The 23,371-nt window shown below is 43.7% G+C and overlaps 1 protein-coding gene across 2 annotated transcripts in view; it reads left to right on the forward strand.

The window, feature by feature from the left end:
* Positions 1–23,371, forward strand: part of aqr (aquarius intron-binding spliceosomal factor) — a 112,270-nt gene that overhangs the window by 79,882 nt on the left and 9,017 nt on the right. For both annotated transcript variants that reach the window (XM_083632899.1, XM_083632898.1), the window contains 2 exons: positions 12,462–12,632; positions 20,551–20,636. In XM_083632899.1, the coding sequence (XP_083489025.1) occupies positions 12,462–12,632; positions 20,551–20,636 (257 nt within the window). The remainder of the gene's footprint in view (positions 1–12,461; positions 12,633–20,550; positions 20,637–23,371) is intronic.

Genomic DNA, 23,371 nt, shown 5'->3' on the forward strand with positions numbered 1-23,371 from the left:
AAAAAAAAAAAAATTTTTTTTTTTTTTTTTTTTTTAATTTGCGATTATCGATTCTGGAATAAAAGATCGATCCAAAAAATCGTGACATTAAAAATCGCGATACTTAGGTGAATCGATTTTTTCTCCCACCCCTACAATTCATACACTCCTTTAGCCAAGTACACACTCATGCACACTTAGTTCCAGCAGAGCAGAGAGTCATATTCCTCCTTGCTCTGCAGTCTGCACCTCTTCTGACCTGCTTGTAGTACAGCAGTTCATTCATTTTTCATTCAACTATATAATGTCCATATGATATATTCATAGCCCTGCCTAGTGTGCGACAGGGCCACTAACACTGGCTGCCTAGCACAGAGCAATGGGTTTGTCTTTGTCCTTCACACTGGGAGCAATATTATGTTTCATCATGACATTACTGAGACACTCAAGAAGACTGTGTGGGGCTGTGGGTAGGGAGGGGTTAACAATATGTTTACTTTAATAGCAAAGCTCAAATATTAGTTTCCTCAAATACCATGGGGGTTAGAGAATGTGAAAATACATAACATTTAAAAGTTTAAAAATAAATTTAGGAATTAAAAATTTTAGCCAGTTACTGGACCTTTTGGATTTTAGTGGTTATGGAAAAACAACTACTTTTCAAATGTCATAGAATGTGTTTCACCATCACACAACAAACTGCAAATGTATGGATGTGACTGAGGGTTGGTTTGTATAGAGCTGCATTACCTCTGAAGGTATCGCATACAGTGTGTCATGATGTTCAGCATTGTGCACGCGGCACGCCCATGAGGCTTCTTATTGTTCTTAAATGCTGACCATGTGCACTTCTCGAGGCAGCAGATCACATGAACCTCCCTCCATAACCCTGCTGCCATTTTCAGGCTCCTCAAGGGAATTTACCACATTCACTCCTCACACACACACACACACACGCACACACACACACACACACACACACACACACTCTCTCTCCCTCTCTCTCTCTCTCTCTCTCTCACACACACACATATACACACACACTCTCTCTCTCTCTCTCTCTCTCTCTCTCTCACACACACACACACACACACACACTCTCATACACACAGACACACAAACACACACACACTCTCTCTCACACACACACACACACACACACTCTCACACACACACACACACTCACTCTCACACACACACACACACACACACACACACACACACACACACACACACACACACCTTCCTAGGAATCAGAGTGGGTAAATTGGACACTATAGAAGCAATGGTGTCCAGTGCATGGTGAATGCCTGTCACAGCTGTACAAACACTGCCCCGACCCCTGCCATGAACATGCACACACATTATACACCAAAACACACACTCTCTCACACTCCACACAACCCAAGGCTCTTCATTGAGAACTGGCAACAGGAGAGGGCTAGCAGCAATATACTGTACATATATCCATGCCTGTTTGGCTCATTTGCTGAAGCACAATACACATTGAGCCTGGGCACGTTGGTCGTGCTTCCCAAGTTCTCAAATAGAGAGCCAAAGTCAGCGTCACTTCCTGCTTCAGCATACGAGCCATCGTCTGAAACAATATGAATGGGTGGTGAACCATCGTCTGAAACAATATGAATGGGTGGTGAACCATCGTCTGAAACAATATGAATGGGTGGTGAACCCGTCTGAAACAATATGAATGGGTGGTGAACCCGTCTGAAACAATATGAATGGGTGGTGAACCCGTCTGAAACAATATGAATGGGTGGTGAACCCAGCATACGAGCCATCGTCTGAAACAATATGAATGGGTGGTGAACCCAGCATACGAGCCATCGTCTGAAACAATATGAATGGGTGGTGAACCCGTCTGAAACAATATGAATGGGTGGTGAACCATCGTCTGAAACAATATGAATGGGTGGTGAACCATCGTCTGAAACAATATGAATGGGTGGTGAACCCGTCTGAAACAATATGAATGGGTGGTGATTGAACCCGTCTGAAACAATATGAATGGGTGGTGAACCCGTCTGAAACAATATGAATGGGTGGTGAACCCGTCTGAAACAATATGAATGGGTGGTGAACCCGTCTGAAACAATATGAATAGGTGGTGAACCCGTCTGAAACAATATGAATGGGTGGTGAACCCGTCTGTAACAATATGAATGGGTGGTGAACCATCGTCTGTAACAATATGAATGGGTGGTGAACCCGTCTGAAACAATATGAATGGGTGGTGAACCCGTCTGTAACAATATGAATGGGTGGTGAACCCGTCTGAAACAATATGAATAGGTGGTGAACCCGTCTGAAACAATATGAATGGGTGGTGAACCCGTCTGAAACAATATGAATGGGTGGTGAACCCGTCTGAAACAATATGAATAGGTGGTGAACCCGTCTGAAACAATATGAATGGGTGGTGAACCCGTCTGTAACAATATGAATGGGTGGTGAACCCGTCTGAAACAATATGAATGGGTGGTGAACCCGTCTGTAACAATATGAATGGGTGGTGAACCCGTCTGAAACAATATGAATAGGTGGTGAACCCGTCTGAAACAATATGAATAGGTGGTGAACCCGTCTGAAACAATATGAATGGGTGGTGAACCCGTCTGAAACAATATGAATGGGTGGTGAACCCGTCTGTAACAATATGAATGGGTGGTGAACCCGTCTGTAACAATATGAATGGGTGGTGAACCCGTCTGAAACAATATGAATGGGTGGTGAACCCGTCTGAAACAATATGAATAGGTGGTGAACCCGTCTGAAACAATATGAATGGGTGGTGAACCCGTCTGAAACAATATGAATGGGTGGTGAACCCGTCTGTAACAATATGAATAGGTGGTGAACCCGTCTGAAACAATATGAATAGGTGGTGAACCCGTCTGAAACAATATGAATGGGTGGTGAACCCGTCTGTAACAATATGAATGGGTGGTGAACCCGTCTGAAACAATATGAATGGGTGGTGAACCCGTCTGTAACAATATGAATGGGTGGTGAACCCGTCTGTAACAATATGAATGGGTGGTGAACCCGTCTGAAACAATATGAATGGGTGGTGAACCCGTCTGAAACAATATGAATGGGTGGTGAACCCGTCTGAAACAATATGAATAGGTGGTGAACCCGTCTGTAACAATATGAATGGGTGGTGAACCCGTCTGTAACAATATGAATGGGTGGTGAACCCGTCTGAAACAATATGAATGGGTGGTGAACCCGTCTGAAACAATATGAATGGGTGGTGAACCCGTCTGTAACAATATGAATGGGTGGTGAACCCGTCTGAAACAATATGAATGGGTGGTGAACCCGTCTGAAACAATATGAATAGGTGGTGAACCCGTCTGAAACAATATGAATAGGTGGTGAACCCGTCTGTAACAATATGAATGGGTGGTGAACCCGTCTGAAACAATATGAATGGGTGGTGAACCCGTCTGAAACAATATGAATGGGTGGTGAACCCGTCTGTAACAATATGAATGGGTGGTGAACCCGTCTGTAACAATATGAATGGGTGGTGAACCCGTCTGAAACAATATGAATGGGTGGTGAACCCGTCTGAAACAATATGAATAGGTGGTGAACCCGTCTGTAACAATATGAATGGGTGGTGAACCCGTCTGAAACAATATGAATGGGTGGTGAACCCGTCTGAAACAATATGAATGGGTGGTGAACCCGTCTGAAACAATATGAATGGGTGGTGAACCCGTCTGTAACAATATGAATGGGTGGTGAACCCGTCTGAAACAATATGAATGGGTGGTGAACCCGTCTGAAACAATATGAATGGGTGGTGAACCCGTCTGAAACAATATGAATGGGTGGTGAACCGCGAGAGACGATGCTTTCTTGATCCTGTTTGAATTGTGCCATGAAGTACACATGTGAGTTTTTCCTCAATTTAAAGGATAACTTTGCATGTCAGGAAAGCCGCAGTTTGTCGTAAAACTGAAACGTAACGTTTGGTTTTCTATGAAACTGCTCAACTGCATCTCTCATCTCGCGCAATATACGTCACACCAACACCAAGATTCAAAAAGTTTTTAATAGCCATAGTGAGTAAACATGTTACAAACGAGAAATTTGTCTTTGTGCCGTATGCAGCACAGCAGTCACAGCAGTAGCAAAATATGGAAGAATATGGCAGAAAACAGGAAAAAGCCATTAAACATTAGTTACCTGATGTTAAGCATTCATCCTGGAGGTAAGGCTTCAAATTTGTAGTTTTTACTGTGTTTGACCATTTCCCCATGTTTGGCATAGGGATCAATTTCAGTGGTAGCACTGTTGCCTCACAGCAAGAAGGTCCCGGGTTTGAACCCCGGTCCATCCCAGGTCCTTTCTGTGTGGAGTTTGCATGTTCTCCCCGTGTTCGTGTGGGTTTTCTCCGGGTGCTCCGGTTTCCTCCCACCATCAAGAAAAACATGTACCGTATGTTAGGGTTAATACTCCTGTCAGTGCCCCTGACCAAGGCAATGGCAAAAGAACTGGAGTTGGTCCCCAGGCACTGCACTGCGGCTGCCCACTGCGGCTAGTTCTAGGAAGGTTCCTAGTAGAGGATGGGTCAAATGCAGATGATAAATGGGGATAAATAAAGGATAACTTAACTTAATGCAGTTTACATGAAATGTAAACTGATTTTTCCTATTTTCTGGCTTTTTCCTGCCTTTTATAATGTTTTGTTTTTTTTGTTAAATCTGACACTGCACAAAAACTAAAAATGGATGAAAAAGAATGTAGCTGCCAATCTTTGACATATGGCTGTGATAATATCTTTGACATATCCCAGGCTGTGATAACCCCAGGCTGTGATAACATATCCCAGGCTGTGATAATCCCCCTCCACAAAGAATACAAATAAAAATCCACTTTACTGTTGGGTGAATTGCAATAGGCCTGTTAAATTGACAAACATCATATGTGTACCTCATTGCACAATTCAAATGGGATCGAAAAAATGATTGTCTCTCGCCATTCACTACATTCATATTTTTTCAGACGTGTAGGCCCCAACCGAAAAGGGGGGGGACTTTGGATCTCTATGGCTCGTGATGTTTCTCTTAATCCACATCTTCTGTAGTTGGAAAATGTCTTTCCTCAGCCACAAGATTTGCTATAATCTGGCCTATTGCACAGCATGTATACACACTAGATCAGGGATACTCAACTTGCTTTGCCCGGGGGCCACTTTCATGAAATGATAGAAGGCCAGGGGCCAGTTAATAAACAATCAATATACATTTTTCTGTAGCGGATTGTAGGTGTCAGACGGAGTTTAGTCTGACAATGTTGTGCACACCGGTTAGTTACTTAGGTTAAGTACATACATAAGTGCCTGGGTAGCGAGCAGACCGCGGTATTTGACAATTTAGCAGCTAAATCATAGATTATTGAAAGATATTCCATATTCCAGACTGAAATGCTATAACAGAAGTGTGAGTATTGGCCAGAATTACATGAACATTTGGACACTTATTCAGCGGGTATCTTGCATGTTGAGTTCAGGTGCACTGTAAAAAAAAAAAAAAAAAAAAATTGCAATTCCATCGCGGGCCACACAGGGGGCGCCCGCCAGTTGAGTATCACTGCACTAGATTATAAATTACATTAATTGCAAATGGCATGATGGGTTTTACTCACTGGCAGACTACAAACCTCTACATTATATTGGAGAGTATAATGTTGTGTATGAGTTGCTCTCTGTCCCTCTTTCTCTCTCTCTCACTCCCACTTTCTTGCTCTCTGTCTCTGTCACTCCGCCTGCTGTGTTGTCGTTTAGCCTTCAGCCGTTTAGCTCAAACTCCAATGGACTGGGTCTGACCTTGTTGTTATGGTTACGAAATTATCTTGGATGTTAAGCATTCGATCACATTTATGTTAAACGCAGACATGAGACAGGCAGAACTGGAGGTGCCAACCAGACATCAACTCGCATGCTGCTCCTCACATCTGTGTGTGTGAACATTGTGTACGTGTGTATGGCTCTCATGATCTTAGCTACACTGCAAAGCGACAGCATTAGCAACTACATTAGCATGTCTTGATGTATTTAGATGCAGAAATGAGAATGGAGCTTTCCTCATAAGAATCAACCATGAGTTTCACAACACCAGTGAATCAAGCATAACATTCTCTTAACTCCTTGAATGGGACATTTCTGTCATCAGTGGAAACATGGTGTGCCATTGGTCATTAAAGTTCTGGATTTGTGAGGACAGGTAATAGAGGGCAGAAGAACAAAGGCTGTGGTGGGTTTTGATGTGTGATGCGGCTCAAGCTCCATGAATGATGAGAGGCTGCAGTCTAGGCTTCATTGAAACTTGGTGAATAATGCATATTGTTTTCCGTTATCCGGTCACATTTGGAGGGCACATCACTCCTGTGTGTCCCCGGTGCCAGGAGGCCTGCTAAAGGGAAGAAGGGCTTTATGTAGTCCCAAGGCCTGGATGTTTGGAACAGGGGAGGAGAGGTTGATGGAGGGGTGCTTCTGCATGCGTAGGACCATGCTATTTAATAATATTTAATCGACTAAACCTGTTGCCAATTATTTAAGTATGTCATACTTCTAAAAACATGAGAATCATGTATGGCTCACCTGGTAGCACACATACGATGGAGGCTCGGTCCTTCGCGCGGCCGACACAGGTTCGAATCCGACCCGAGGTCCTTTGCCGCATGTCAACCCCTCTCTCTCCCCCCACCTTTCCTGTCTGCCTACTGTCCTATCTGAATAAAGGCAAAAATAAATAAATTAATTAATTAAATAAAAACATGATAATCAATTCAGCCTTTATTTTACAAGCCACGTTATGAATATCAAAGCCATAGCAGAAATATGCCATTCATCCTCCTTGCTTTTATGTAGGCAACATAGAAGGGGACATTTTGTCCCAGCCGATTGCTAGCTAGTGCTATTGTTGAGCTTGGAGTGAGGCAATTAATTCCAACCCAAATCAAATAGCTACTCGTGCATGAATGTATAGGCTTTTTATCTGGCTGAGAAGTCAAACACATCACAGGTGAGAGGTGAGAGTACAAACACATGAGAGGACAAACACATGACAGGTGAGAGTACAAACACATGACAGGTGAGAGTACAAACACATGACAGGTGAGAGTACAAACACATGACAGGTGAGAGTACAAACACATGACAGGTGAGAGTACAAACACATGACAGGTGAGAGTACAAACACATGAGAGTACAAACACATGAGAGTACAAACACATGAGAGTACAAACACATGACAGTACAAACACATGACAGTACAAACACATGACAGTACAAACACATGACAGTACAAACACATGACAGTACAAACACATGACAGTACAAACACATGAGAGTACAAACACATGACAGTACAAACACATGACAGTAGGGTTGTAGCGGTACTAAATTTCTGTTTCGGTGCCGGTACCAATTTGTATTTCGATACTTTCGATACTTTTCGATACTTTTTGTAAAAAAAAAAGTGAAACTGTCCAATGTCAAGATTTGGCTTTATTTTAAGAGTTTGGGAACAATTACACCAATAAATTGGTGTGGCATTTAAATGCTGAACAAAACAAACCTTTTGAGCAGTGAGAATACCGGTAAGTAAAATAAAGTAATGCCAGTGAAAATAAAATGACCATAAAACACTAGCCTATAGCAGCAAAAACTCAGAGAAACACCAATAACAACAATAAATAAATAATTGGTGGCATTTAAATTCTGTCTAACTTTTACTTGTCAAATAAGTACACACTCAGTAACATAACACAAATCTTTTGAACAGTGGGAAATGGGAATAAGTAAAATAAATAAAATAAATAATAATATAATAAAACACTATAGCAGCAGAAACTCAAATCTTTTTTTCTTCAACAAGCAGCATGGCTTCATATTCCCATTCTGTCCCCCAGCCTACTCAGTCTAAACCCTAGTTCTCCTATGGGTGGTAGACAGACTCACTGTTTGGCTGACTCTCAGTTTACTCACTCAGTCCCTCCCATCCCAATGTCTTCTTCAGGTTCCTAGCCAAGAAAACGAGGGTGTCAACATGTTCCTCGGTCAGTCTAGATCTTGTTGGACTGCAGATATTCCCAGAAGTACTGAAAACACGTTCAGATGCACAGCTTGATGCTGGAATACAGAGATATTGTCTAGCAAACTGAGCTAAGATGGGCAGGTCTGTCTGGTGTTGCTTCCACCATGCCAGGGGATCCTCTGCAGGGCTGATGTCTCTAAATTGTTTATACTCAGTAATCTCAACTTCCAGTTTAGCACTTCTTGTCATGGGTGGGGCATTCAGGCAGTATTACTCACAGTTTACATCTAACGTTATGTAGGCTACTTTCACGCATACTTCAGTCAGGGTTATCGACAGTCCATATTATTGCCTCTGCACGTTTCCCGACGCTACAGTGAGCGCTCGTTAACTAACGTTACTGCGGAGTCCGCTGTTAGTACAGCGGAGTCCGCTGTAACGTTAGTACAGCGGAGTCCGCTGTAACGTTAGTTAACGTTATTAACGAGCGCATTTTCTCACTGTAGCGTCGGGAAACGTGCAGAGGCAATAATATGGACTGTCGATAACCCTGACTGAAGTATGCGTGAAAGTAGCCTACATAACGTTAGATGTAAACTGTGAAAGGGCACAGCTGCTGCTACTAACTGGGCTGGGAGAGGCTTTGTGTTTAGCCATAGCCTACTTTGCTAGTTTGCTTTTAATGTGCGCGGGTCTGCTCAGTGCTCAGCTGCTTTTTTTCCTCAAACTCTTTTCCTCACCGCTTGACATGTGGATATGACGTCACTCACTCCAGCGCATTTCTTAAAGAGACAGGCTCATATTGACCATTATCAGTCATAGCAGCGGTCGGAAAAGTACCGGGTCTTTTTAAATCTTAGTATAGAACCTGTTCTACAGCAATAGTACCGCGGTTCGGGGGTAGTACCGGTAGTACCTACATCCCTGACAGTACAAACACATGACAGTACAAACACATGACAGTACAAACACATGAGAGTACAAACACATGACAGTACAAACACATGACAGTACAAACTAGGGGTGTCACAATATATCGTCCCACGAAATTTCGCGATAGTAAAACGTCACGATATGTATCGTTGAGATGAAATCTCATATCGTGAAAAAAAAAAAAAAAAAAAAATTTTTTTTTTTTTTCTTTTTTCAAAAGTAGACAAAGAAACGTCTTTGTTTGTTGAAGTTCAATGTGTGGAAAGTAGTTCAGTTGAACAAGTCTCTGAAGAGACACATGATAAGTTATACAGGAGAGAAACCATTCAATTGAGTTTCTGGCAAAACTGTTTACTTGACAGGAAAAACTGAAGATGCATAAAAAATAGACTAAGAAAAGTCTTGTTGTTTGAGTTTGAAGAAAAACTGAAGATGCATAATGAGAATTTATACTGCTGAGAAACCTTTTAGTTCAAAGTAAATCTAAGTGACGGTGTAACTCATTCTATTTCAAGATAAGCCTTATCTCCAATCTCATGTTTTTTCTAGTTGTTATTGTAATAACAATTTCCCACAACAGCATGTTTTGTATTTGTGCATTTCAAATAAAATACTACTTTTCCAGTCATATATTGTCATTATTCAAGTTTAAAAAAATATTGTTAAAATCGTATCGTATCGTATCGTTATCGTGAACCCAATATCGTGATACGTATCGTATCGTGAACTGAGTGTATCGTGACACCCCTAGTACAAACACATGACAGTACAAACACATGAGAGTACAAACACATGACAGTACAAACACATGACAGTACAAACACATGACAGTACAAACACATGACAGTACAAACACATGACAGTACAAACACATGAGAGTACAAACACATGACAGTACAAACACATGAGAGTACAAACACATATGAGAGTACAAACACATGACAGTACAAACACATGACAGGTGAGAGTACAAACACATGACAGTACAAACACATGACAGTACAAACACATGACAGTACAAACACATGACAGTACAAACACATGAGAGTACAAACACATGACAGTACAAACACATGACAGTACAAACACATGACAGTACAAACACATGACAGTACAAACACATGACAGTACAAACACATGAGAGTACAAACACATGACAGTACAAACACATGAGAGTACAAACACATATGAGAGTACAAACACATGACAGTACAAACACATGACAGGTGAGAGTACAAACACATGAGAGTACAAACACATGACAGTACAAACACATGAGAGTACAAACACATGACAGGTGAGAGTACAAACACATGACAGTACAAACACATGACAGTACAAACACATGACAGTACAAACACATGAGAGTACAAACACATGACAGTACAAACACATGACAGTACAAACACATGACAGTACAAACACATGACAGTACAAACACATGACAGTACAAACACATGAGAGTACAAACACATGACAGTACAAACACATGAGAGTACAAACACATATGAGAGTACAAACACATGACAGTACAAACACATGACAGGTGAGAGTACAAACACATGAGAGTACAAACACATGACAGTACAAACACATGAGAGTACAAACACATGACAGGTGAGAGTACAAACACATGACAGTACAAACACATGACAGTACAAACACATGACAGGTGAGAGTACAAACACATGACAGTACAAACACATGACAGTACAAACACATGACAGTACAAACACATGACAGTACAAACACATGAGAGTACAAACACATGACAGTACAAACACATGACAGTACAAACACATGACAGTACAAACACATGACAGTACAAACACATGACAGTACAAACACATGAGAGTACAAACACATGACAGTACAAACACATGAGAGTACAAACACATATGAGAGTACAAACACATGACAGTACAAACACATGACAGGTGAGAGTACAAACACATGAGAGTACAAACACATGACAGTACAAACACATGACAGTACAAACACATGACAGGTGAGAGTACAAACACATGACAGTACAAACACATGACAGTACAAACACATGACAGTACAAACACATGAGAGTACAAACACATGACAGGTGAGAGTACAAACACATGACAGTACAAACACATGACAGTACAAACACATGACAGGTGAGAGTACAAACACATGACAGTACAAACACATGACAGTACAAACACATGAGAGTACAAACACATGACACATGAGAGTACAAACACATGACAGTACAAACACATGACAGTACAAACACATGACAGGTGAGAGTACAAACACATGACAGTACAAACACATGACAGTACAAACACATGACAGTACAAACACATGACAGTACAAACACATGAGAGTACAAACACATGACAGTACAAACACATGACAGTACAAACACATGACAGTACAAACACATGAGAGTACAAACACATGACAGTACAAACACATGACAGTACAAACACATGACAGTACAAACACATGACAGGTGAGAGTACAAACACATATGAGAGTACAAACACATGACAGGTGAGAGGGAGAGGTGAGAGGACATGAGAATGAGAGGGGAATGCTATCAAGGTGTAGCTGTCTAGAGAGACCAGACCTATATATTTGGGTGATTCTCCCTAGCGCTCCTCTTAGCGATGTTTGATTGACAATAGAGACACTGCGGAGCACGTCATCATTCAGAAACCACGCCCCAAATCGGGGGGAAACAGAAACTCCCCCCCAATCCTGGCATTCTCCTATGTCGCGTGCATGGTCGCATGTTGCATACAAGGATCATATATACGGAAGATGAACACTCCAACTTACTTCCTTGACAGCTAGATCCACATTTTTCTTCTCGCCAATTCTCAATGGCTTCCTAGTTTTGCTCGGGAGTACAAAAAAACATTAATTGGTGATTTTTTACATTTGTTGTCTGCGCAGCCCACCACACAACAGCTTTTAGCTATGTTTAATTCAAGGAAAATTACGCTGGTGTATGGGAGTGAATGGAGCGCTTTCCCCCATGATGGGCGTGGCCTATTTCATGCAGTGTCCCTATACTGAACTATAGACCGTTTCACCAGAATTATTTTGCTAGGGAACAGTTTGAGCTCACGTTGATTTCTTAGGAAATACTGCAACAGGAAGTAAGGCTACTGTAGGGTCAATTTAATTAGAATGTTTATGTTGTCAAGTTGAAACGGTCTATACTGGCAGGCGATAGGTTCGCTGAGGTCATGTGGTTCAGATGCAGGTCAGTGGGTTTGAGAAATTGAGATACACCCATATGTATTATACACACAGCAGGCAGCTGCCAGAAATACTTCTGTGGTCCCTTTCATCACAACTCTCCCAACCTTCAGCTCCGCCCCCTCTCGATTCTCATTTGCGATACACCCATAGCTTTATAGGTGTCAAATTGGCCAGTCGTCAGATTGTGGTAATGTGTCTGACTTCCTCCTTTTCTCTCTCCCCATGAAGAACCTGGGAGAGGCAGAGTATTCCGTGGCTCTGTTCATGTACATGCGTCTTCTGGGCTACCCTGCAGATCGCATCAGCATTCTCACCACCTACAACGGACAGAAACATCTGATCAGAGACGTCATCAACCAGCGCTGTGCTGGCAATCCCTTCTTCCAACAGCCTAATAAGGTAAGGACAGGTCACACATGCACTGGCTGGTATAATCCGCTCAAACAATGCACACAATTGTTGTTTAAAACAAACCATTGAACCATTTTAATTGGAGCAATCTGAGAAAATTCCATCTGATCAAAAGGAAATGTGATTAGTTTGTGGCATGGGAACTGATTATACAGTTTCAATAAGGGGACTAAAAAATGTAAATAAAAAAAGTCAGTAAATATAATGGCAAACATGATTTTCATCACCACGCAAGTTTTTGTACCAGTAATACGGTATACCAAATGTATGCGCACACGCACGCACGCACGCACACACACACACACACACACACACACACACACACACACACACACACACACACACACACACACACATCTCTTAGCATTCTTAGATCTCCATGCCTCAAATAATACAAAGAGATACTAGTATTTTAATGCAGCTGAAGAAGTACCTAAAATGTTGTTATGACCTATCGACATAAACGCATTCCCTGTAGCTTTCTAACATTGAATAACGCACACGTGCACACACTCCTAACCCCATCCAAACTCCCAACAGACGTGTTTTCACTTCATACAGTGTGTAGCATTCAGACAGACTAGTGGAGCTAACACATACAGAACACACATGCACACACAGAACACATGCTCTTCACACCTCCAGATCAGCTGCAGGGTCCTAGCGTTAGCACCTAACCTCCTTTATCCTCCTTTGCGCCAAGAGAGAAATTCACTGCTCTCAATTCTCACATGCACACACACACAATCCCCCCCCCCCCCCCCCCCCCCACACACACACACACACACACAAACATTCTCTCCCTGTGCCATGTAAATAAGTTTGTACCTTTAAACTTTCCCAACTGTCCTCATCCTTACTAGTGTGACGTCTCCCCTTGAATGTAGTGGATCAACATGATTCCAGCAGGGTGGAATATGGTTATTCGTAGCTCATGAAGGTTTTTGATTAACTCTCCGCTGTTAAAGGCAGTGCTGCCAGTCTCTAGCAGCATCACATGAGACTATCAAGACTCTGTTAAAGGCAGTGCTGCCAGTCTCTAGCAGCATCACATGAGACTATCAAGACTCTGTTAAAGGCAGTGCTGCCAGTCTCTAGCAGCATCACATGAGACTATCAAGACTCTGTTAAAGGCAGTGCTGCCAGTCTCTAGCAGCATCACATGAGACTATCAAGACTCTGTTAAAGGCAGTGCTGCCAGTCTCTAGCAGCATCACATGAGACTATCAAGACTCTGTTAAAGGCAGTGCTACCAGTCTCTAGCAGCATCACATGAGACTATCAAGACTCTGTTAAAGGCAATGCTGCCAGTCTCTAGCAGCATCACATGAGACTATCAAGACTCTGTTAAAGGCAGTGCTGCCAGTCTCTAGCAGCATCACATGAGACTATCAAGACTCTGTTAAAGGCAGTGCTGCCAGTCTCTAGCAGCATCACATGAGACTATCAAGACTCTGTTAAAGGCAGTGCTGCCAGTCTCTAGCAGCATCACATGAGACTATCAAGACTCTGTTAAAGGCAGTGCTGCCAGTCTCTAGCAGCATCACATGAGACTATCAAGACTCTGTTAAAGGCAGTGCTGCCAGTCTCTAGCAGCATCACATGAGACTATCAAGACTCTGTTAAAGGCAGTGCTGCCAGTCTCTAGCAGCATCACATGAGACTATCAAGACTCTGTTAAAGGCAGTGCTGCCAGTCTCTAGCAGCATCACATGAGACTATCAAGACTCTGTTAAAGACAGTGCTGCCAGTCTCTAGCAGCATCACATGAGACTATCAAGACTCTGTTAAAGGCAGTGCTGCCAGTCTCTAGCAGCATCACATGAGACTATCAAGACTCTGTTAAAGGCAGTGCTGCCAGTCTCTAGCAGCATCACATGAGACTATCAAGACTCTGTTAAAGGCAGTGCTGCCAGTCTCTAGCAGCATCACATGAGACTATCAAGACTCTGTTAAAGGCTGAGCTGCCAGTCTCTAGCAGCATCACATGAGACTATCAAGACTCTGTTAAAGGCTGAGCTGCCAGTCTCTAGCAGCATCACATGAGACTATCAAGACTCTGTTAAAGGCAGTGCTGCCAGTCTCTAGCAGCATCACATGAGACTATCAAGACTCTGTTAAAGGCAGTGCTGCCAGTCTCTAGCAGCATCACATGAGACTATCAAGACTCTGTTAAAGGCAGTGCTGCCAGTCTCTAGCAGCATCACATGAGACTATCAAGACTCTGTTAAAGGCAGTGCTGCCAGTCTCTAGCAGCATCACATGAGACTATCAAGACTCTGTTAAAGGCAGTGCTGCCAGTCTCTAGCAGCATCACATGAGACTATCAAGACTCTGTTAAAGGCAGTGCTGCCAGTCTCTAGCAGCATCACATGAGACTATCAAGACTCTGTTAAAGGCAGTGCTGCCAGTCTCTAGCAGCATCACATGAGACTATCAAGACTCTGTTAAAGGCAGTGCTGCCAGTCTCTAGCAGCATCACATGAGACTATCAAGACTCTGTTAAAGGCTGAGCTGCCAGTCTCTAGCAGCATCACATGAGACTATCAAGACTGCTGCAGCAGGTCACAAGACTGCTCGCTGCATTCCTCTGTAAATCAAACTCATTGAGGTGTGAGAGAGAGAGAGAGAGAGAGAGAGGAGGATTTATGAGTGTATACTGTGACAGGGTTTTTCCCTGCATAGAGAAATAAATAAAGAGGCTATAAATTAAACCATCCCACTAGATTGTGAGGAACATTATTTTATTCTACATTTTGTGTGGCCAGAAAAAAGAAAAAAAAAATCCTGACAATGACTGATATCCAGTATTTGAGTTCAGGGCAACCCTGAACAAAAAAAAATCAAACATTTTTACAGTATCGTTTTAGAAAATTTCAAAGTTAAAGTCCCACATTATTTTCTCTTTATTTCCTCTATGCTGTGTGTTAAGGCAGCAGCCCGCTGGCACAGTCTCCTGCTTGTACTGCTACATGCTGTTACCCACTAGCCTCAGTTGGTGCTTCCCTCTCCTTCTAAAGCCACATGCTCTCTCATGTCTTTGCTCTCTGTCTCTTAGTCATTATGCATGTCCAGCACTGACGTGATGGGGCTGACATGCTGCTGAGATCTGTCTCTTAGTCATTATGCATGTCCAGTGCTGACGTGACGGGGCTGACATGCTGCTGAGATTTTGCTGAGAAGAAGGATCAGCCAGAGCGAGAGACGAGGAGGAGGGAGGGGCTGTTTTGGGAAAATGCTGAGCAGCTGAAAGGTGGTGGAGTTGGGAGTTTGTTCTACAGCGCGTCTTGACAGCACAAAGCGCGCAGGCCCACTCCACTGTGATGACTTGAATTAGACAGAGAAGGAGAGGAAGGCCCAGTTAGCACCAGCCACAGCCCCATAGCAATAAGCTCACAACGCCAAGCTGTCTACTGGAGCTCACAGTCAACCCCAACCCCCCACACCCACCCACCCACAATGTTTTTATTTACATTTTTATCACAGTTATGCTCGAACATCTTTAATGTTTGGTGGTAGTTTAGTTTACAGTGGCTTTTTTAGCCTGTTGAGTTTCCTTTCTATTGGTGCTGCTACAGTTGAAACACCTGCGTAGTGTCGCCAAGTGCATGCTCTTGTTGGGAAATTGTTTCAATTGCTACAATCATGACCTGCATGTGAGAATTGTTTCAATTGTTGGGTCTAAAATTCTTCTACCTGCTCTATTGGTAAAGTGCATTGAGATAACTCTTGTTATCATTTGGCGCTATATAAATATAGGATTGATTGATTGATAGCGTTTCTTCTTCCAGGTCGTTGCCCAAGTAAAGCCAAGCTATTGCTTCTGTTGTTCCCACCCCAATTCTGCATCCAGTACTATTGGGACTGGGCCTCTAGTTAGTTGGAATGCACCACAACAGATTTGAGGAGAGATGGACAGAGGGGGAGAGGTGGAGGGGAAGGTATGCAAGTTGAAGCGTTTGCTGAAATCAGTCCACCTTCTGTCAGGTATGAAGTGACAAGAAACAAGAGATTGACGTTAGACTGTTAAGCACTGTTACGCCTGTGAGCCCTGAAAAACTCAGGCAATCCGACTTCTGCACCTCCCAGAGCATAATGGCCATGAATAAGACATGGTTGGATGGATAGAGTGAGTGAGAAAAAGAAAGAAAGAGAGAGGAGAGATGTGAGGCCATCTGCTGAGAGACGCTGTGTCATGTCTCCGTGACAATGAGGAGGAAGAGAGGTGGGAGAAAATGACTGTCCCTCTGTCAGATGGCTTCTGTTGGCAAGAAGCACAAGCAGGGATGTGTAGTGTGTACTTGTACATGTATGCACGCTCACGTTGCATTCTTTCCTATGTGAGTACAGTATGTGTGCTCTTGTGTGTGTTTGTGTGCTTGTATCCACAGACATGTATCGTCCACAATGACATGACCTCTGCTATTCACTCCCTGGAAGATTTCACATCAATAACTAAACAGCATGCAAAATGCTCTATGCCTTGGGGAGACTCTATCTGGGCCTCATTCTTGCTCTCTGTGGGCTAAGAATAGCTCACTCTCCTATGCACCTCTCTTCTGAAAAACTAGTTGCACTGTTTTGACTTAAACCATGTGACATATTTAGCCTTCTCAATCTGCAGTTAGTAGATGAGACCATCGGAGGCTTGGTTGGTTGGTTGGAGTATGTGTCTGTATGCAGTTGCATGCACCGGTGTGGATGCGTGCACTCGAGTCCTACCTACAGTATGTGTTTGGATGCATGTCTGAGTGGGTATGTATGTATGCATGAGACCACATGGCAAGCAACATGGGGGTCCTCCCAGTCTTTGTCAGTGGCTATTTGACTCGAACATACAGACCTCATGCTATTGTAAGACTGACATATTGTTGCCTCTGGTGCTGCACCTCTTCTACATGGCAACAGAGAGACATGAATACATTTTGAGCTACTTCCTCATTAGCCCCCATCTCTCTGATATAAACAAACACACACACACACACACACACACTCTCTCTCTCCCCACACACGTCGTACTCCCGTCCCATTTACCCATAAGAGGGTTTAGAGGTTTGGCAAGGGGAGTTCCAGGGTCACTGAATGTTGCATTAGACCTGTGAGAGCTAACCACAGCTAACTGAATGTTGCATTAGACCAGTGGAAGCTAACCACAGCTAACTGAATGTTGCATTAGACCAGTGGAAGCTAACCACAGCTAACTGAATGTTGCATTAGACCAGTGAGAGCTAACCACAGCTAACTGAATGTTGCATTAGACCTGTGGGAGCTAACCACAGCTAACTGAATGTTGCATTAGACCAGTGGAAGCTAACCACAGCTAACTGAATGTTGCATTAGACCAGTGAGAGCTAACCACAGCTAACTGAATGTTGCATTAGACCAGTGGAAGCTAACCACAGCTAACTGAATGTTGCATTAGACCAGTGGGAGCTAACCACAGCTAACTGAATGTTGCATTAGACCTGTGGGAGCTAACCACAGCTAACTGAACGTTGCATTAGACCAGTGGAAGCTAACCACAGCTAACTGAATGTTGCATTAGACCTGTGGGAGCTAACCACAGCTAACTGAATGTTGTATTAGACCAGTGGGAGCTAACCACAGCTAACTGAATGTTGCATTAGACCTGTGGGAGCTAACCACAGCTAACTGAATGTTGCATTAGACCAGTGGGAGCTAACCACAGCTAAGGCTAACTGAATGTTGCATTAGACCAGTGGGAGCTAACCACAACTAACTGAATGTTGCATTAGACCTGTGGGAGCTAACCACAGCTAACTGAATGTTGCATTAGACCAGTGGGAGCTAACCACAGCTAACTGAATGTTGCATTAGACCAGTGGGAGCTAACCACAGCTAACTGAATGTTGCATTAGACCAGTGGGAGCTAACCACAGCTAACTGAATGTTGCATTAGACCAGTGGGAGCTAACCACAGCTAACTGAATGTTGCATTAGACCTGTGGGAGCTAACCACAGCTAACTGAATGTTGCATTAGACCTGTGGAAGCTAACCACAGCTAACTGAATGTTGCATTAGACCAGTGGAAGCTAACCACAGCTAACTGAATGTTGCATTAGACCAGTGAGAGCTAACCACAGCTAACTGAATGTTGCATTAGACCATTGGAAGCTAACCACAGCTAACTGAATGTTGCATTAGACCAGTGGGAGCTAACCACAACTAACTGAATGTTGCATTAGACCTGTGGGAGCTAACCACAGCTAACTGAATGTTGCATTAGACCAGTGGGAGCTAACCACAGCTAACTGAATGTTGCATTAGACCATTGGAAGCTAACCACAGCGAACTGAATGTTGCATTAGACCAGTGGGAGCTAACCACAGCTAACTGAATGTTGCATTAGACCAGTGGGAGCTAACCACAGCTAACTGAATGTTGCATTAGACCTGTGGGAGCTAACCACAGCTAACTGAATGTTGCATTAGACCAGTGGGAGCTAACCACAACTAACTGAATGTTGCATTAGACCTGTGGGAGCTAACCACAGCTAACTGAATGTTGCATTAGACCAGTGGGAGCTAACCACAACTAACTGAATGTTGCATTAGACCTGTGGGAGCTAACCACAGCTAACTGAATGTTGCATTAGACCTGTGGGAGCTAACCACAGCTAACTGAATGTTGCATTAGACCAGTGGGAGCTAACCACAGCTAACTGAATGTTGCATTAGACCAGTGGGAGCTAACCACAGCTAACTGAATGTTGCATTAGACCAGTGGGAGCTAACCACAACTAACTGAATGTTGCATTAGACCTGTGGGAGCTAACCACAGCTAACTGAATGTTGCATTAGACCAGTGGGAGCTAACCACAGCTAACTGAATGTTGCATTAGACCAGTGGGAGCTAACCACAGCTAACTGAATGTTGCATTGGACCTGTGGGAGCTAACCACAGCTAACTGAATGTTGCATTAGACCTGTGGGAGCTAACCACAGCTAACTGAATGTTGCATTAGACCAGTGGAAGCTAACCACAGCTAACTGAATGTTGCATTAGACCAGTGGAAGCTAACCACAGCTAACTGAATGTTGCATTAGACCAGTGAGAGCTAACCACAGCTAACTGAATGTTGCATTAGACCATTGGAAGCTAACCACAGCTAACTGAATGTTGCATTAGACCAGTGGGAGCTAACCACAGCTAACTGAATGTTTTATTAAATGTTTTATGTAGGCTGAGGTCCATGCTACGGCGGTTGCATCTCATTGGCTTTCTTGGCTTTACATCTATTCAAGTGCAACTACAGTATGTAGGCTTTATCATGTAAGGTGTAACAACACTGAAGAACCCTCAGCACAGCTCTTCTCTTCATCAGAGGGGGCTGTGGGATTAAATATGCTCCTCAGCAGGGCAGGATTACCGGGGGAATAAAAGCAAATTGGCTGACACGAGTTTCGTTTTGCGTTGAGAAAATCCCACAGAGCCGTTTTCCCCTCCGCTCAGTCTGCGTCCCTCTCAAATCATTTCTGATCCAGTGCAGCAGCGAGGCCCCCAGAGCCGTGCCACTGAGTGTCGGGGACCCAGGTAAGCAGCTAGTGGAGGCAAATGCCCTCTAAGCCGCATTAACCCTGCTGGCTGCCCATGTGGCCCACAGCGATAATGGTAATAACAACAAAACATAGCTGCTGCCACTCCCCCCCCCCCCCTCCCCTCCAAAAAAAACACCGGCATCTCATATTTACAAATGGAAAGCAGTCTGGTTTCAGTCACGCTGCTAAAAGTTTACACTAAATCCATCCACTGACCTCAAATGCGCACACACTCATTTGCATTGCAAAACATATCGGCTAGCATAGCTTAGTGTTGGTGTATCTTTGGTCTGCATGCGTGTATTTGTATGGCTGTGTGTTTAATAATGTCTCTGTGTCTGCATAGGTGACAACAGTGGACAGGTTCCAGGGTCAGCAAAATGACTACATCATCCTGTCACTGGTCCGCACCAAAGCCGTGGGACACCTGAGGTAAGCATTCCCAAGTAGAAACGCTTACCTGGCCCATAAAACACATGCCCTGCAGGGGGCACTACCCAAATATGCTTGTCTCATAGGAACTATGCCTAAAAGTACACACGCTCTCTCCTGAGACAGCTACTCTCAGGAGGCTTGCTAAAAAGTTAGCAAAAAAAAACGCTTACAGCTCTATCTTGAAGTCTGTATTAGCTTAATTTCACAGACGAGTAGGATGAAGGCAGCTTTGGGACTGCGGTAAAGAGGAGAAGCATGTGGTAAAGAGGAGGAGCGTGTGGTAAAGAGGAGGAGCGTGTGGTAAAGAGGAGGAGCATGTGGTAAAGAGGAGGAGCATGCGGTAAAGAGGAGGAGCATGTGGTAAAGAGGAGGAGCATGTGGTAAAGAGGAGGAGCATGCGGTAAAGAGGAGGAGCATGTGGTAAAGAGGAGGAGCATGCGGTAAAGAGGAGGAGCATGCGGTAAAGAGGAGGAGCATGCGGTAAAGAGGAGGAGCATGCGGTAAAGAGGAGGAGCATGTGGTAAAGAGGAGGAGCATGTGGTAAAGAGGAGGAGCATGTGGTAAAGAGGAGGAGCATGCGGTAAAGAGGAGGAGCATGCGGTAAAGAGGAGGAGCATGCGGTAAAGAGGAGGAGCATGCGGTAAAGAGGAGGAGCATGCGGTAAAGAGGAGGAGCATGCGGTAAAGAGGAGGAGCATGCGGTAAAGAGGAGGAGCATGCCTTTGGAGCTACCCGGTAATTTTTTGTAATACTTTTTTGTGTGTGTCCGGGTTAAAAGAAATCATTGTGCAGTGATGATTGGGGTGAGAATATCGAACAAAGAGTTGTGCTCTGATCAAAGGCAAACCATAGAACAGACTACTACAGGCTTTAGGCATGTTGGTTAGACATACTGCAGCGCTAGCTTTGATGTCTTTTCATTCCATGTCCCATTGCTCGCCACTTTCTTAAACTTGATTCCCTTGCTTGCCTCTGGTCTTAGTCTTCTGCTCTCTCTCTCTCTCCTTTCCTCTCTCCCTCCTCCTCTGTTCTCTCTCTCTCTCCTTTCCTCTCTCCCTCCTCCTCTGTTCTCCATTCAACTGATGTGTAGTGAAAAGGCTTTTCATTCCTAGGTGGCCATGAGATCCCGATGAGTTCTTCACACTTACTGTGATATGCTGCATGTTTTAATACCAGAGTTCTTCACACTTACTATACTATGCTACATGTTTTAATAGCAGACCCTTGTGCAGTACTTAGCCTGTCCATGTGGGTCCCCTGGCTCTGATGTACAGTGGAGGCTGGTGGGATTGTGCTCCTCACCACTCTATCACAGCTCCATTGTGCTCCTCACCACTCTATCACAGCTCCATTGCCAAAGCGTTCACCCGGGCTCATGTTGGCAATGCCGGGCTCACGTTGGGAATGCCGCAAATGGAGGCTTAGCCTGATTAATAAGTCATTCCTTTTGTAGCCGGCAGAGAAAATGCTTAAAAACTCCATTTTGTTTCCCCCCCTCATCTCGCAGATAAAGCTATGAATTGATTTTGTTGGGCGGGAGAAGTGCAGCGGGCCACAGAGAGCGGTACTTTATCTTGCTGGCAGCGCCTCCTCTCCCCCGGCATCGTTCATCTGATCTTGTCTTACGCTGGATATTACACCCTGCCTAGCACACATTTGATTCTTCAGCCCACTCTACGTGGGATGGTTGTCAAAATCATCCCCATCATGATGTGTGCTAGAGGTCCAATTACTCACTGGAGGTTCATGCAATATTATAGCTTATATTCTCCTGGATAAGGACTTTTATCAAGAAAAGCAAGATAATTAATTGGTTACATAATAATAAGAAAAATAAATAAAATAAAATAATGATAAAATCTTTGATGAAAGTCATTGAATGACCATGAAATACTTTGTAACATGGCTGTATATGATCCATTTATGACTTCTTTATTTTATTTTATTTTAAATCTCGGTGTCTCTGACTCTTCTGAATGGGTAGCTGAATGGTTGGGAAAGGACTGGAGTGATTCATGGGAAATTCCTGTGCTGTCCGTTGTGTTTTGGGATCACTCTGGCGTACCACTGAGTCCTACCTCACAGTCCTCCTCTGGACCCCCTCCCCATGACAATCTGCTGCCGTGACAACCACAGGGGACACAGCTGACCATATGACGAGCTGACCCTGGCTTTGACAGGAGAAGCATTCCTGCTGATGCACACAGGCACACTCGCATGCAGGAGCACTTTCTGATAGGGATGCGCGTACACTTACCCAGACACACTCTGATGTGCATTGCACATACTTGCATGTAGGGACACACACGCATGCGTGCACACACACACACAGACACACTCTGACATGTACACTGCACATACTTGCATGTAGGGACACACGCGTGCGTGCACACACACAGACACACTCTGACATGTACACTACACATACTTGCATGTAGGGACTAGGGATGTTCATTAATTATCGAAAATCGATAATTGATCGTTAAGGATTGGAATCGATCCTGTGGCATTTGGATCGATTTTTTAATTATTAAAAAAAAAAAAAAAAAAATTTTTTTTACTAGGTTTGGGTGGAATTCGTTCCTCCTCGCCCCACTCCATTGCACAGCCGACTAACGTGAGGTGGAGCTTCATATAGTCTCTAGTTTTCTGGCTGGGCACGGGCCTTTGTGCCAACAAAACTGTTTTAAACATGGGAAATTCACACCAGCATGTGCCGGGGACAGCAGTGTT

The sequence above is a fragment of the Poromitra crassiceps genome, assembly GCF_964638095.1.
Source record: "Poromitra crassiceps genome assembly, chromosome: 3".
Taxonomy (NCBI): domain Eukaryota; kingdom Metazoa; phylum Chordata; class Actinopteri; order Beryciformes; family Melamphaidae; genus Poromitra; species Poromitra crassiceps.